The sequence below is a fragment of the Staurois parvus genome, unplaced genomic scaffold (assembly GCF_062004578.1).
Source record: "Staurois parvus isolate SC_StPar_1 unplaced genomic scaffold, SC_StPar_1.0 ptg000058l, whole genome shotgun sequence".
Lineage (NCBI taxonomy): Eukaryota > Metazoa > Chordata > Amphibia > Anura > Ranidae > Staurois > Staurois parvus.
The window spans coordinates 6,506,402-6,520,147 of NW_028317854.1; the positions used below are offsets into that span (position 1 = coordinate 6,506,402).

Below are 13,746 nucleotides of genomic sequence, written 5' to 3' on the forward strand. Positions count from 1 at the left end.
TCCCAAAGGAAATTGCTCTTGAATGCGTGGACATAGTCTGACCTCAAAACCGCTTCTATTCGAAGGGTGGACTTCCTGGTTGTCCCATTCTCAGGACCTTTCAAGGGACATCCTGCTTCCCAGCCCACCATTGCTCGATGGATAACACAACTGATCACTAGAACTTAGACTTTAAAGGACAAACCACCTCCTTCGCATTCCAGCACCAGGCCTCTGTTGCCCAGCTTGGTTAGGCTGTCATGCGGTCCTCCTATTCGTACCCCTTCAAAATTTTACCAGGTTAACGTACAGTCTTCTGTGGATGCAGATTTCAGCTGCAGGGTTCCTGTAGCTGCATTCTGAAGTTTGAATCTGTTGACTCTTGTTGTTGGGCCTGTTGGCATAGTTCTGTTTGCCTATTTGTTGACCACCCTTCTCATTCATTGTTCGCTGACTTCCAAGGGTCTATGAATGCCTGTCTCTTGTACTACATGATTCAAATGAGAGGAATTTTGACTTGTCTGTAAATTCTTCTTTCTTCTCATGACGTAAAGGTAAACCTCTCCATTAGAACACAGCTGGGAAATGATGGAATAAATTGGGGTATCGCTCAAGTGCATATCGTTACGTTTTTCAATGAGATCTACATTAAACGTTGTCAAAACTGTCTTTGTGCTGAACTATTTTTTACAATATTAACCAAGTTTGGTGTGCATGTTTATACAAAAGTTTTTGTCTGTGCATTTTTAAGTCCTAATGTACTAGCAGCGCATGCTAGCACATTATGACAGATTTACCTGCAAACGGAGCTCTCCAGTGCAGAGCTGTCACGGGTCCCCTGGTGCTTCCATCTTCAGCTGGTCTTCCTTCTGGGCTCTGGCTGTTTGAATAGCCGGGGCCATGATGACATCACATGCATATGGGAGCCCTGAGGAGTCAGCCATAGAGAAGGATCTTGGTGTTCTGGTAGATCATCAGCTTTATGGATATGTTCACTTTTTTTTTTTTTTCTTTTTTTAATTTCCAACTCCCCTATGTACCAATATAGCATTAATGTACTAATTTTACAGAGAGAAAAAATCTTTCTATTTATCCTACACGCCCCTTACCTCCGTGTCAGTGCTTGTTGTATAAAACACATCTCCATTACTGCCTTGACAGACCTTACGGTGTGATAAAGGAAGGAATTCACCAGCTGACCTTATTAGCACACGCTCTGCGTCATCTACCCTCCTACTCCAGGAGATCACTGCCATCCACCTCTCAGATGCACGTTTTTTAATGCAATCAGTGATCACTGTTCCCACTAAATACACATGCATCGATTTTTATTTATTTTTTTTCCCTACCTTAATTTCATCTTGCATAGATCATTCATTGGGCAGAGTGTGCAAGAGCAGAGCAATCAGATAATTCTATGTGGATAGAGCTGTAGTATGGCAGTCTTTCTCCTACATCCATTCAAAGTACAGAATTTACACAGGATCTCTTAGCCCTGAAATGCAGGGGATGGAGAGCTGATGTTACATCAGTGAGGAGAGCTGATTAGAGGGAAAAGACACATTCCCCCCCCCTTTCACACAGGAACAGACCTGAAGCTGTCAATCTGTTGGAGTTCCCTCCTCTGTCGCCATTTTTCTCTTGGTGTCAAGAAAACTTGTCAAAACAGATTCATGCTGGTAGCAGAGGAACAAAGCAGCAGACATAAATGACACTTGGTGCTCTTAACTGAGGAAAGTAGGGTAATGCTTTGTTCATATTTCATGTCTGAGATTTACAACCCCTTTAAGGGTAGATATGCTTACCCTGTGTAAATACGTAAGTGGTTCACTTAGTGAACCTAATGATAATTTTCAGGCCATTACAGAGGACAGGATGGCATTCTTTTTACATCTGGAGCAAAAGAGATTTAAAGAGGTAAAGGGTCAGCAATCCAAAAGAGATTTAACCTCCACATATGGAAAGGCTTCTTCACAGTAAGAGCTGTTTTAGCCTGCTCAGTAGATTGTTTGTTTTTTAAAAAAATAAATTATTTTGTGCATTTAGAAATGCATCCAGCTCTAACTGGATATTAACATTTATAGGTAATACCAGAGATTGCTGATCCAGAGAATATCTGATAACCTGCTGGGGGATCAAGAAGGTATTTTGTTCCCCTGCTGTAGGAAATTGGACCATGCGTGATCGGGTTTTATTCTGCCTTCCTATAGATCAGCTGTGGGTATAGGATTGTGTAAATGGAAGTTTTTTTTTTTTTCTTTCTTTCTTTTTCCTGGTTGAACTAGATGAACTCCCCTTTTTTCCATCCTAACTATGAAACTATATACTTGATTACTTGATGTGCTGTATTATTTTCACACATTTCCATATACTAAAGGTGCTTTATACACTGCAAGTACTTGTCGTTTTTTGTCCTAATAAAACTGCCATTTTACTGTAAAGCTGCATACACAAGTATGGAAATTCGTCTGGTTCAACACACGGTTACCTGGACTGATTTTATTCTGTGTAGCCCTCTCTGTTCAACAGAAGGCAATCCCTGCTTCCACATTGCTTAAAGTTGAACTATAGGCAAAACTTTTTTTCTTTTCATTTTGGCTAGAGTAAGGAAGGGTAATAACTCCTGTCAGTTTTATTTTTTTTATTTTTTTGCCATCTGTAATCCCATTCAAGAGATTTGCCTTTACTTCCTGTCCCATAGCCAAAACAGGAAGTTAGATAATCTCTGCAAATTAAGGGAATTCCTTGGGGACCCCCCAGGTCACCAGAACTAGTGTCCCCATTGGAACATTTCCCATATCTTACTTTTCTGGGCACGACCCAAAATTTGGGGTTTTCTTTACTATCCCTTTTGGTGATCATGATAAACAGGACAAATGGAGAGGGTGAATCTCCCAAATGGGGGCACAGACTGCAATAAAATCCCAATAAGTGTTCTAATCGATCTCCTCTCTGTCCAAAACAAAAAAAAGTATTGTCTTTAGTTATACTTTAAGTGTATCATATACCATAGAAAGCTTCCACACCCCTGCTTCTCAGATCTCAGGCTAATCCTAGTGATCAGAAGATTAAGAACCGCATAGAGTGGTTCCTGATTTTCTCTTCAGGACCGGAGCCTACAGGTAGAGCTCTAACTAGAATATTTAGCCGATAATTAAAAAGCTGAACACAATGGGCATGGGTGGTGGGGGAAATTGCTGTTATTTACTGCAGTGCATTTAGGAACATGGTTTTTCACAGACAAAAAAAAGAGGTGCATAGAAGATTTTTTTTTCTTATAAATTTTATTATAGAAATAAGAAAATACTGTATGCAGGTAACCGTTACACATTTGAAGTTCTCCAATTTTACAAGTACAGATTCTGCATTAAACGTGTCCTTTTTATAAGTACTTGGACTTTTTGTATAATTGTGTATTTGCAACTATGAGGCATAGTTATATAATATACTCCCTTTTTTAGGAACTAGTTGACACGCATTCAGCATTTAATGTACAATACTTTGACACTTCACACTGCATTTTTGATGAGATGGAACATAAAGTTCAGTGCCCTTTCAATCTGCTGACATGCTAAAATGTCATAAGCTGGATAACCTAGAAATTAAAAGCAAGTCAGCTATTGTGTCTTTGCCCTGCTGTCTGTTTTATAACAAGTGACTGTCACTGTTGAAGTTTTTAGGTTGCATGTGGAAAACTGTAATGAATATTGGGAGCAGTAATGGCATCTGCCTATGAAAGTGTTTAGTCGAGTTTGTATTAGAAATGTGTAAAAGAAGAAAACATTTTTAAAAACGCTTCTCATTGGCAGTGGTGGCTAATTGGGCTTACATATTGTTGACAATCCATGTATTTCATTATACCTATAGAAGGATTCTAGTATAACATGTTAAATCCATCAAAGATCACTCCCATCCTAACCTGAGTTTTTGGATGTCGAAACTTTATGAACAAAAGTAAGCCCAAAGCAGTAAATTTATAATTGATCAGTTACTCCTATACATGACACAATTGGATGATGATTTTAGAGGATAAAATAAATAAAACTGTTTTTTTTTTGGGGGGGGGGGGGTGAATGCTGCAGGTTTAAACTGTATGTCTGCAGTAGCCTCTAAAACCTTGTGGTTCTTGCTGTAGTAAATCAATTTGAATTGTGGTTCAAGTGATAATTCAATGTTTATTGCAGGAGTTGGGGTTCTAACTGTATTTACACTTGCAAACCCCTAGTGGGTTACCCAGTATGTCCCCATATCGCTTCTCCAGACTACTGAAATCTTCATCATTATCCTCACCATTCCTATTGGGTACTAATATGACTTTTTTTAACTTGCACTTTTCTTTTAACATCTTTTAATCACCTAGATGGCTGCAGCATTGATCTGATGCTGCAACTGTCCACAGAACAGTGACTGTCTGCAACCGCTCTGTATTCTGCCTCTCCAGCACTCACTGGAGCACTGGAATGTAGAGGAGATGAGAGAGTCTGGCTCAGGCTCTCAGCAGCGTGCTGAGAGGCTGAACTAGCTGCCTGTCCAGATACCTGGGTTGATCCTGCCTTCTAGTAGTCAAAGTATGTCTGTGTAACAGTTACTGCTGGTCAGGCATCTGGGCGCATCCTGAAATTGTTGTGATTCCCGCAGAACCTGGAAGGGGCTAAGCATGGTCTTCAGCGCTCAGGTTTCCAGTCAATCTGGCTGTCTTTTGGTGAGAGAGGCAACCTTCCTACCTTGTAAGGGAACTTCCCATGTACTTTACCTTATTAGGCCATGCTGATTCCATTTGATCAAACATTGATTCTCTATGTGGGTTCAGGAACCTCTGTTGCGCTCTTTTGAAGGCTCTTCTAACCCAAGTCATATTCTGTAGTATATTATCTTGAGCAGGTGAAGTTCTGCCCTGACAGTCATTTTAGTTAGACATGTACGCAGACTGCACTTTACCATAGATGTGATTATCACATGTAAATGAGCAGTATCTGTAACAGAGCTTCAGGCATTTTATTGGTTCCTTCACCAAGCTTAACCACGTGCACAGAAGCAGGCCATAGGCCACAGTCTGTCATCCTCCTGGCCACTGTGCGCAGAGCTTTCTCTCTACACAGGCCTATGTTTTGTTTGTGGTCCAGGTCAGAGCTCCCAAAGTCAACTGAACACTCGGGGCTGATGTTACACAACAGGCTGAGTCACCTGACACACGTTACCTGAGGGAGTTACAGTCATGGCCGAAATTGTTGGCACCCTTGATATTTTTCCTGAAAATCAAGTATTTCACACAAAAAAGGTATTGCATTAACACATGTTTTGCTATACACATGTTTATTCCCTTTGTATGTATTGGAACAAATATAAAACAGAGGCAGAAAAGCAAATATGACATAATGTCACACAAAACCCCAAAAATGGGCTGGACAAAAGTATTGGCACCCTTAACTTAATATTTGGTTGCACACCCTTTGGAAAACATAACTGAAATCAGTCGCTTCCTATAACCATCAATAAGCTTCTGACACCTCTCACCCGGAATTTTGGACCACTCTTCCTTTGCAAACAGCTCCAGGTCTCTCTTATTGGAAGGACACCTTTTCCCAACAGCAATTTTAAGATCTCTCCACAGGTGTTCAATGGGATTTAGATCTGGGCTCATTGCTGGCCACTTCAGAACTCTCCAGCGCTTCTTTGCCATCCATTTCTGAGTGCTTTTTGACGTATGTTTGGGGTCATTGTCCTGCTGGAAGACCCAGGATCTTGGACGCAAACCCAGCTTTCTGACACTGGGCCCTACAGTGCGACCCAAAATCCTTTGGTAATCCTCAGATTTCATGATGCCTTGCACACAGTCAAGGCACCCAGTGCCAGAGGCAGCAAAACAACCCCAAAACATCATTGAACCTCCACCATATTTTACCGTAGGTACTGTGTTTTGTTCTTTGTAGGCCTCATTCCGTTTTCGGTAAACAGTAGAATGATGTGCTTTACCGAAAAGCTCTATCTTGGTCTCATCTGTCCACAAGACGTTTTCCCAGAAGGCTTTTGGCTTACTCAAGTACATTTTGGCAAACTGTAGTCTTGCTTTTTTATGTCTCTGTGTCAGCAGTGGGGTCCTCCTGGGTCTCCTGCCATAGCGTTTCATTTCATTTAAATGTCGACGGATAGTTCGCGCTGACACTGATGCTCCCTGAGCCTGCAGGACAGCTTGAATGTCTTTGGAACATGTTTGGGGCTGCTTATCCACCATCCGGACTATTCTGCGTTGCAATCTTTCATCAATTTTCCTCATCCGTCCACGACCAGGGAGATTAGCTACAGTGCCATGGGTTGCAAACTTCTTGATAATGTTGCGCACTGTGGACAAAGGCAAATCTAGTTCTCTGGAGATGGACTTGTAACCTTGAGATTGTTGATATTTTGCCACAATTTTGGTTCTCAGGTCCTCAGACAGTTCTCGTCTCCTCTTTCTGTTGTCCATGCTTAGTGTGGCACAGACAGACACACAATGCAAAGGTTAAGTGAACGTCTCTCCTTTTTATCTGCTTTCAGGTGTGATTTCTATATTGCCCACACCTGTTACTTGCCCCAGGTGAGTTTACAGGAGCATAACATGCTTGTAACATTCTTATTTATCCGCAGTTGTGAAAGGGTGCCAATACTTTTGTCCAGCCCATTTTTGGAGGTTTGTGTGACATTATGTCGAATTTGCTTTCTTTCCTCCCTTTTTTTGTTTTGTCCCAATACACACAAAGGGAATAAACATGTGTATAGCAAAACATGTGTTAATGCAATACGTTTCGTGAGAAATACATGATTTCCTGGAGAAATATCAAGGGTGCCAACAATTTCGGCCATGACTGTATTTCTCACCACCAGGAGGGTGACTGAGTTCCTCTAACCAAAACCTGCTCCGTAGCTGACAGGTTTTCACAAACGCTTTTTAGAGTTAATACGACTCCACTCTAAACTGAATTACTTTTCTTTACATATTGCAGATCAGTAATTTACAGAGATGTTGCATGCATCAGTCAACATAATGGTGATCGGTGCTTAACTTGATCAAACTTCAGTTTCCAAAATCCTGTTGTTAACTAAATACTTGTTTTGTTACTGCCCTACTATCATACATGGGTTATAGAAAGGGTGCTGTAGTATACTCACTGTTGTTAAATGGTGTTGCAAGCTCCAGGCCATAGGCCTCCTCTGCTCCAAAGCCTCCCCAGACTTCAGGGGGAGCTCTCTCACACTCACATAGACATCCTTCTGTGCTGCTGCTGGCATCCCCAGAGAGCCAGGAAGTCCTATAGATAAAAGGAAAGGGTAGGGCGAACTTCAAAAGGTTACCTACTGATGGAGTACTTTCTAAGTAAAGGATAACCCTAATTTCCACCTGCATTCAGGCACCCCTGTTCCTTAATCATTGAGGATAGTTGAGACTTTGATGGCCTTCTCCTTTAAAAGGCTAAGGTCTTCTTTCTACCAAGACATTATTTTTTGATTTCTCAGTCCAGACCCAGTTTTTTTTTTTTTTCATTTTTTTATACCCTTCTGGTTAGGTTTAGACTGTTATGCTCTATGGTGGGTTCCCCCCCCCCACCCATGTTGGTATATTCCTCACAGGCTATGTGACCATTCTTCCTGGTCTTTGGGCATCAATCATAGTCCTTCTTGGAGGTGGAGGGTTTGGCCTCATTCTGTGCCAGCTTTGGCCATTGGTCCTTTTTTGGATGGCCTTTGAGTTTTAAGTTCTTTTTTATGTTGAGCCTGTTGGCCATTGTTTGCCTTTTCCCTCTTCTCAGTTTATTTGGTTTTGGATGTTCCAGTGGTGAAGACTTCCTGTAACCCTCAATGTAGAAGAGAGAAAGTAGGAGTTTTGTGGTCACCGTAAAATCCTTTTCCTGAAGTCCATTGGGGGATACTGCTACAAAATTCAGGCCTCCTGTTTTGAAGGACAGGTTGTCCTTTGCCAGTGTGCAGTCCTCCTGTAGGTTGCAATAAAACAGATGTTAAAGACTTCTGTGTCCCTCCATGGACTCCAAGAAAAGGAATTTAAAGTGAGTAGCCCATTTTATATTTTTAATCCATAGTTTACTTTCAGGTAACCTCATTTCTGAAGCTTGCATTCAGTACTGTTTTACAGTGACGAAGCCTCTAGAAATTGTAACTCAGGATATTAATTTCAATGTTTATTTACAATTTATTACTTTGACTTTTAAAACTTTTGGATTTTATGATACTTTAGGGTTTACAGTCTTATTAGTAGTTTGGTTTTTTTTTTTTTTATTGCATGTAACCAATAATGGTGTGTTTTTGTTGTGTGTGTGTGTGTGTTTTTTATGTTTTTATTTTGTTTTTATTTTTACTCTTTTGTAGACCACAAGCCAGAGTATCTGTGTTTTCCTGGTTGCAACTTATACTGATGGGCAGCCCACTGACAGTGCCAAGTGGTTCTGCAAATGGCTGGAAGAAGCTTCCAACGACTTCCGTTTTGGAAAAACCTTCCTGAAAGGTTTGCGATATGCTGTATTTGGACTCGGGAACTCTGTATACATCAGCCACTACAATACAGTAATTACTTGTTTTCTTATGGTTAATGTTTCACCCAATTTAACATCTTATTTGCTATACTGAAAGAGAGTGTGGGGGTGTATTTATACTAATAGCTCCTGAAGTAATCTGCATGCATTTTGCTGTTTTGGATTTATTGATATTTTCTGGGAGCATTGCCAGTTAATGGAAAGTGGCTAATGTGGTGCCCACAAATATTGGTGAATGTTAAAGCAATGGATTTCCACCAGTTCTTTTCCAGTGGACGTTTATGCACTGTAAATAATTGTTTTAATCCTTTTGCTGACTGGCAGATGCAGATTGGCAAGTCCTGTCAGATGTGAAGGACAGTTGAATTTTATAAACTGAGCAGACATCTGCCTATTGAATAATCGTATTTACCCCTTTATAAATGGATCCCAGAATTGTTCAGGATAATGGCATAATGCAGAGTTGCTATATTTTAACCTTTTTAAGAAAAAAGGATAAACTGTTTTATCATCTTTTTTTTTAAAAAAAATTATTGATCCAAAATCATGACTTTGGTTGTTTGCAGCGTTTCACACAACACAGCAGGTTTCCTTTTAGTAACTTAAATTATTTTTTGGAACTCTGCCCATTTGGTTTATTTTCAAGGACATCAAAAACAGAAAAATGACAGAATTAAAGAAGAATGCTCTGCAAATGTAAAACCCTCTCTGGTCTCATGGAAAACAAATGGCTAACTTTATTTTTGCACAATTTTTTTTAAATAAGTACTGGTTATTCCACTTTGATTTCTCTCATCTCCTGCACAGTTGTTAAAATTTCTCATTCGGTTAAGTGACAGCCTCCTCATAGGCTGAATAGGTAAACCATTGTTTGTGTTAATCAAACTGACAAACTCGCCGTCCTTCACTAGTGTTGTGTCCAAACAATATGGAGTGTAAAAAGCTGTTCTAGGAACCATATAATTCAGGCAAAATTGAGGAATGCTCATGTAGGAATGGTGACAACAACAAACTGATAAAACATTTTTATCTCCTATATTGTTACTCATCAGGGAAGAAACTCCTCATAATCTGCTAATTACACAATTGAATTACATAAATCCTCACTATATCAAACAAAAGATTTTTGCTTTTTGCCAGCCATTCTTCTGAGGCAGAGTGGTGGCATAAGACATACAATATAAGAAACTAATTGGCTGAACTGTGAAGGTAATTTGTGTAATCAGGAACTGTCACTTTTCTGGCTGTACAGATAAACTGTGTAAATTTAAAGGACCAGGATCACCAGGGTTACTTTCCTATAACTACATTAAGAATGTGATCTGTTTTGGCATATCACTAATTTTGCTTTTGTTTCACAGGTTGGTAAAAATATTGATAAGTGGCTGTGGATGCTGAGTGCTACCCGCATAATGACTCGCACTGAGGGAGACTGCAATGTAGTAAAGAGTAAACATGGAAGTATGGAAGCAGACTTTGGTGCTTGGAAACTGAAATTCCTCCACAGGCTGCAGGCTCTGCTGAAGGGGGAAAAGAAAACCTGCAGTGGTAAATGCAAAAAGAGCAAATGTAAATCTAAGAGGGAGCATGGTACTGCTACGGTGGATGTAGACCAGAACAAACACATGGACTCGGAACATGAAGACTCTGAGGTAATTTTAAACCTATTCACACATAAAGAACATTGCATGTCTCTTCTGTAACGAATAGTTTGCCCACTCATTCGCAATTTAATTTTTCCTTTTTAGTTTTGCTGTAAGTGTAGCAAGCCGTTAAATCAGTTAGGGTTCTCTTTGAATCTTTTGAAAAAGTCAGAAAAGTTAATGAGAAATTCTGGTTGGCTGGTGCACTTTAAAGTGATATTTTTTTTTTTTTGTCTTTTAAATAAAAAAAGATGTTCTATCTGGATAGGAGAGACTAGTCCCTTTTTTATCTCCTCTTTTTCCAGTCCACTGATGGCACTCTCTGCTCCCTCCTTTTCTCTAGAATACACACAGCATTTTTGCCTAGTATAAAGAGTAAGGACCTGTTTCCCTGCTGGGACCTGTGGTTCCATTTTGCTGGAATTTGTTTCCTGCGGAGATCTTCAGTCAACAGCCAAGCTGGGTGACGAGCTAGATAATCTGGTCACCCCAGTCTAACCAACAAGTGCCCACAGACCACAATTGGTGTCGGCTGTTACAGCCCCATCCTGGACCAGGGCAGCCACAATGTCTTGTGGGGACACGTATGACCGAGTGCCTGCATTGTTGGCCCTGGCAAACAGCCTCCATCAAACCCCACCCCCTCCCTCCCCAGACGCAATGTGGGGCTCGGATACTCCTAGTGCTGGTCAGTCCTGCTGGGTTAACTCCCCCAACCCCCCCGCCCCTCCCTTTCCGGCCTCTGGTATCTTCTCCTCCTAGACAAAACTTCTCAGACCGACTAAGCCTGTTAATGTCTTTCCTTACTCCGTATATTTTGATAAATGTATCTACATGGATTGGGAACATTCCAAGCGGCTTTAAGGTTCCAAAGCGCTTTGTGGTACGTTACCCCTTTGAGGAGGCCTTTTTGAATCCTTCCATCTCTAGGTTTAAGAAGCAACAGTTATAGCGGTGGAGGAGTTTCCTGCGTGGCCCGCAAGGCGAAATCGGTCACCCGTACTATGTTTGCCATTGCCGGATTGACATTTCGGCCTGACAAGGTCTGAATACAGGTCAGATATCCCCGATGTATGTGGAATTGGTGGACCAGTTGGTCCAAGGCCTGAAGTAGATATCTCAGGCATCCTTAGATGCGGCCCGCTACTTTCCAAGCTATCTGTTTTGGCGGTGGTGCTTCGTTGGGTGCCTTAAATGTTTGCTGCCCAGACGTTTGAGAAGGCCTTGGCAGACCTTCCCTTCCAGGGTGAATGTCTCTTCAGTGCTACCTTGGACAATATCATCAAGGACCTTATGGGTAACAAGAGTACCTTCCTTTCACAGGCCAACAAGAGGAAGTAACCACCTTGAAAGTTTGGACCTTCCTTCACTGCACATAAGAGGTTATCCTGGCTCCTCTGACAAGGGCTCCAAGCCCTTGAAAGCCTCAGAAGACCACCAAGCCTGCAGACAAGTCCTTCTCGGCATCCGGGGCTGGGGGGTTGTCTTTGTTGGTTATCGAGCATGGGGACCTCCCTCATTCCTGGCAAGTGGATCTGCACTACGAATAAGCATTTCATTGTTATCCATCAGAAAAATTGCTTCCCTCCAATCTTTGTCTCCCGCCTTCATCATGCCTTCAGGCCTTGTACAGGGTGGAGCAGGACCTGCTTCTCCAAGGAGCGATTTTTTTTTTTTCCCGGTCCCCGAACTGAATCAGTTCTAGGGGTTTTAACTGTTCACGGTCCCAAATGAGGATGGGGATTGCCTGGACTTCAAGGCCCTGAATTAATTAGAGCAGGTGCTGAAGTTCAAGATTGAATTCTTTCAGTGGGATTTTCTGGATTTTATAGACCTCAAAAACGCATACCTGCATGATCCCATTTGCCAGGGACATCTGCATTTCTTGTGCTTTGCAGTCGGGGATGCACATTATCAATTTGTGGTGCCCTTTTCAATTTGGCCTCTGTGCTCTGGGAATCACCAAGGCGTCAGTCCCAGTCTTTGCATTACTGAGACAACTGGGGATTGGCTACCATGGATGAATTGCTTCTGTAAACAGAGACTCATTCTACACTCATGAACAACCTGGAGATCATGATTCCCTCCCTGCATGGATTTAGATTGGTCTTAAACCTCACGAAGTCTGCCCTGAACCTGACCAGGAGGCTGGATTATCTGGGCCTGATTCTCGACTCGACTTGGCAGGCCAAGGTTTTCCTCCCGATGGACCAGCTGAGGAAACTTTGGACTTCAGTCCAGCTGCTTGTGTCCCATAGATGGTCTTCTCATGGTTTTGCATTCAGGAGCTTGGGCTTATGATGTCCACTTTCCAAACAGTCTAGTATGCGCAATTCCTTATGAGGGTTCTGCAGAGGGAAATCCTGTCAATATGTCCCAAAATGGGACAAATCCCCTGCTTCCCTGGACAAACAGGTTTGCCTAGACCGATTGATGATGTCCTCCATTCTCTGGTGAGTCCGGTCCCCTTTTCTACAGGCCAGAAAGTCCTCAGAATCCTGAGTCTGCAAGGTCATTGGACACAGGAGGAGACTCCGACCCATCAATGTCTTGGGGCAGTGAATGATCAGATTGTGTCTGTGTCTGAAAAACTGTACGTAACTACTCCAGGGATGCCTACTAAGGATCTAAATGGGCAACACCACTGCAGTGTCCTTTCACTACCACCAAGGCAGCACGAGAAGTGCAGCAGTGGAGCTGGAGGCATCGTGCATTCTTCGGTGGGCAAATTGCACGTTCCAGCTCTCTTTTGTGCACCTCCTGGTGTTGAGAATGGGCAGATGGATTATCTCATTCGTCAGACCCTTGATCAGGTGGAGTGGTCCTTACACCTGAACGTGTTCCATCATATCTGTCTACAGTCTGGGAACCTGGACATGGATCTCCTGGTGTCTCTCCTTGACAGGAAGGTACCAAGGTTTGTGGTGAGACTGAGGGGCCCCTGATTGATGCAACGGATGCACTGGTGGAACAGAGTCTCTGTAATATGAACTGTGTTTAGAATAAAAATTATATAAAAATTAATTTGAGATATTTGTAATCTTCTCTCTGTAGTGGTAAACTTGTTTTTTTTTACTAAAAAATTTGGGGGACGTTTAAAAAATCCTGTTGCAAAGCAATTCCAAACAGGAGCAGTGAGAGGCATTGTGAGACAGATTTATTACAAGGTTGCAGCCTGAGTCATAGATTCCTCCTTGTGGCTACTCTAAAGTCTGCACTTGTGACCGCATTAAACCTGACCACATCTTAAAGTGTTACTAAACCCACAACCGTAAAGTCAGTCTGTATATGCAGTAAAGCATGCAGCCTCATAGGACAGAGCAGAATGAAAACTCCTAAGATTAATCAGTGCTCAGCCAGACACTGATGGAAGTCAAAAGTCTGCTATATACTGCTGATGAGGAAAGGTATTTAGCAGTTTATATTTACTAAAATAATTAAATTTTTTTCATGTACTGTGGGAGACCAGATATAGTGAATGCAGGGTCCTGTGTTTGGTAACACTTTAATTTTGTGTCTGTTTAAAGAGGAAATCTGTCTTTAGTAATCTTACTTTGTAACTGTTGCACTTGGCTTCCCAGAAATACAGTCTTACAGGTCCG

The 13,746-nt window shown here is 41.8% G+C and overlaps 1 protein-coding gene across 2 annotated transcripts in view; it reads left to right on the forward strand.

The window, feature by feature from the left end:
- Nucleotides 1-13,746, forward strand: part of LOC149469876 (S-adenosyl-L-methionine-dependent tRNA 4-demethylwyosine synthase TYW1-like) — a 257,623-nt gene that overhangs the window by 25,969 nt on the left and 217,908 nt on the right. For both annotated transcript variants that reach the window (XM_089668480.1, XM_089668481.1), the window contains exons 5-6: nt 8,338-8,532; nt 9,863-10,153. In XM_089668480.1, the coding sequence (XP_089524606.1) occupies nt 8,338-8,532; nt 9,863-10,153 (486 nt within the window). The remainder of the gene's footprint in view (nt 1-8,337; nt 8,533-9,862; nt 10,154-13,746) is intronic.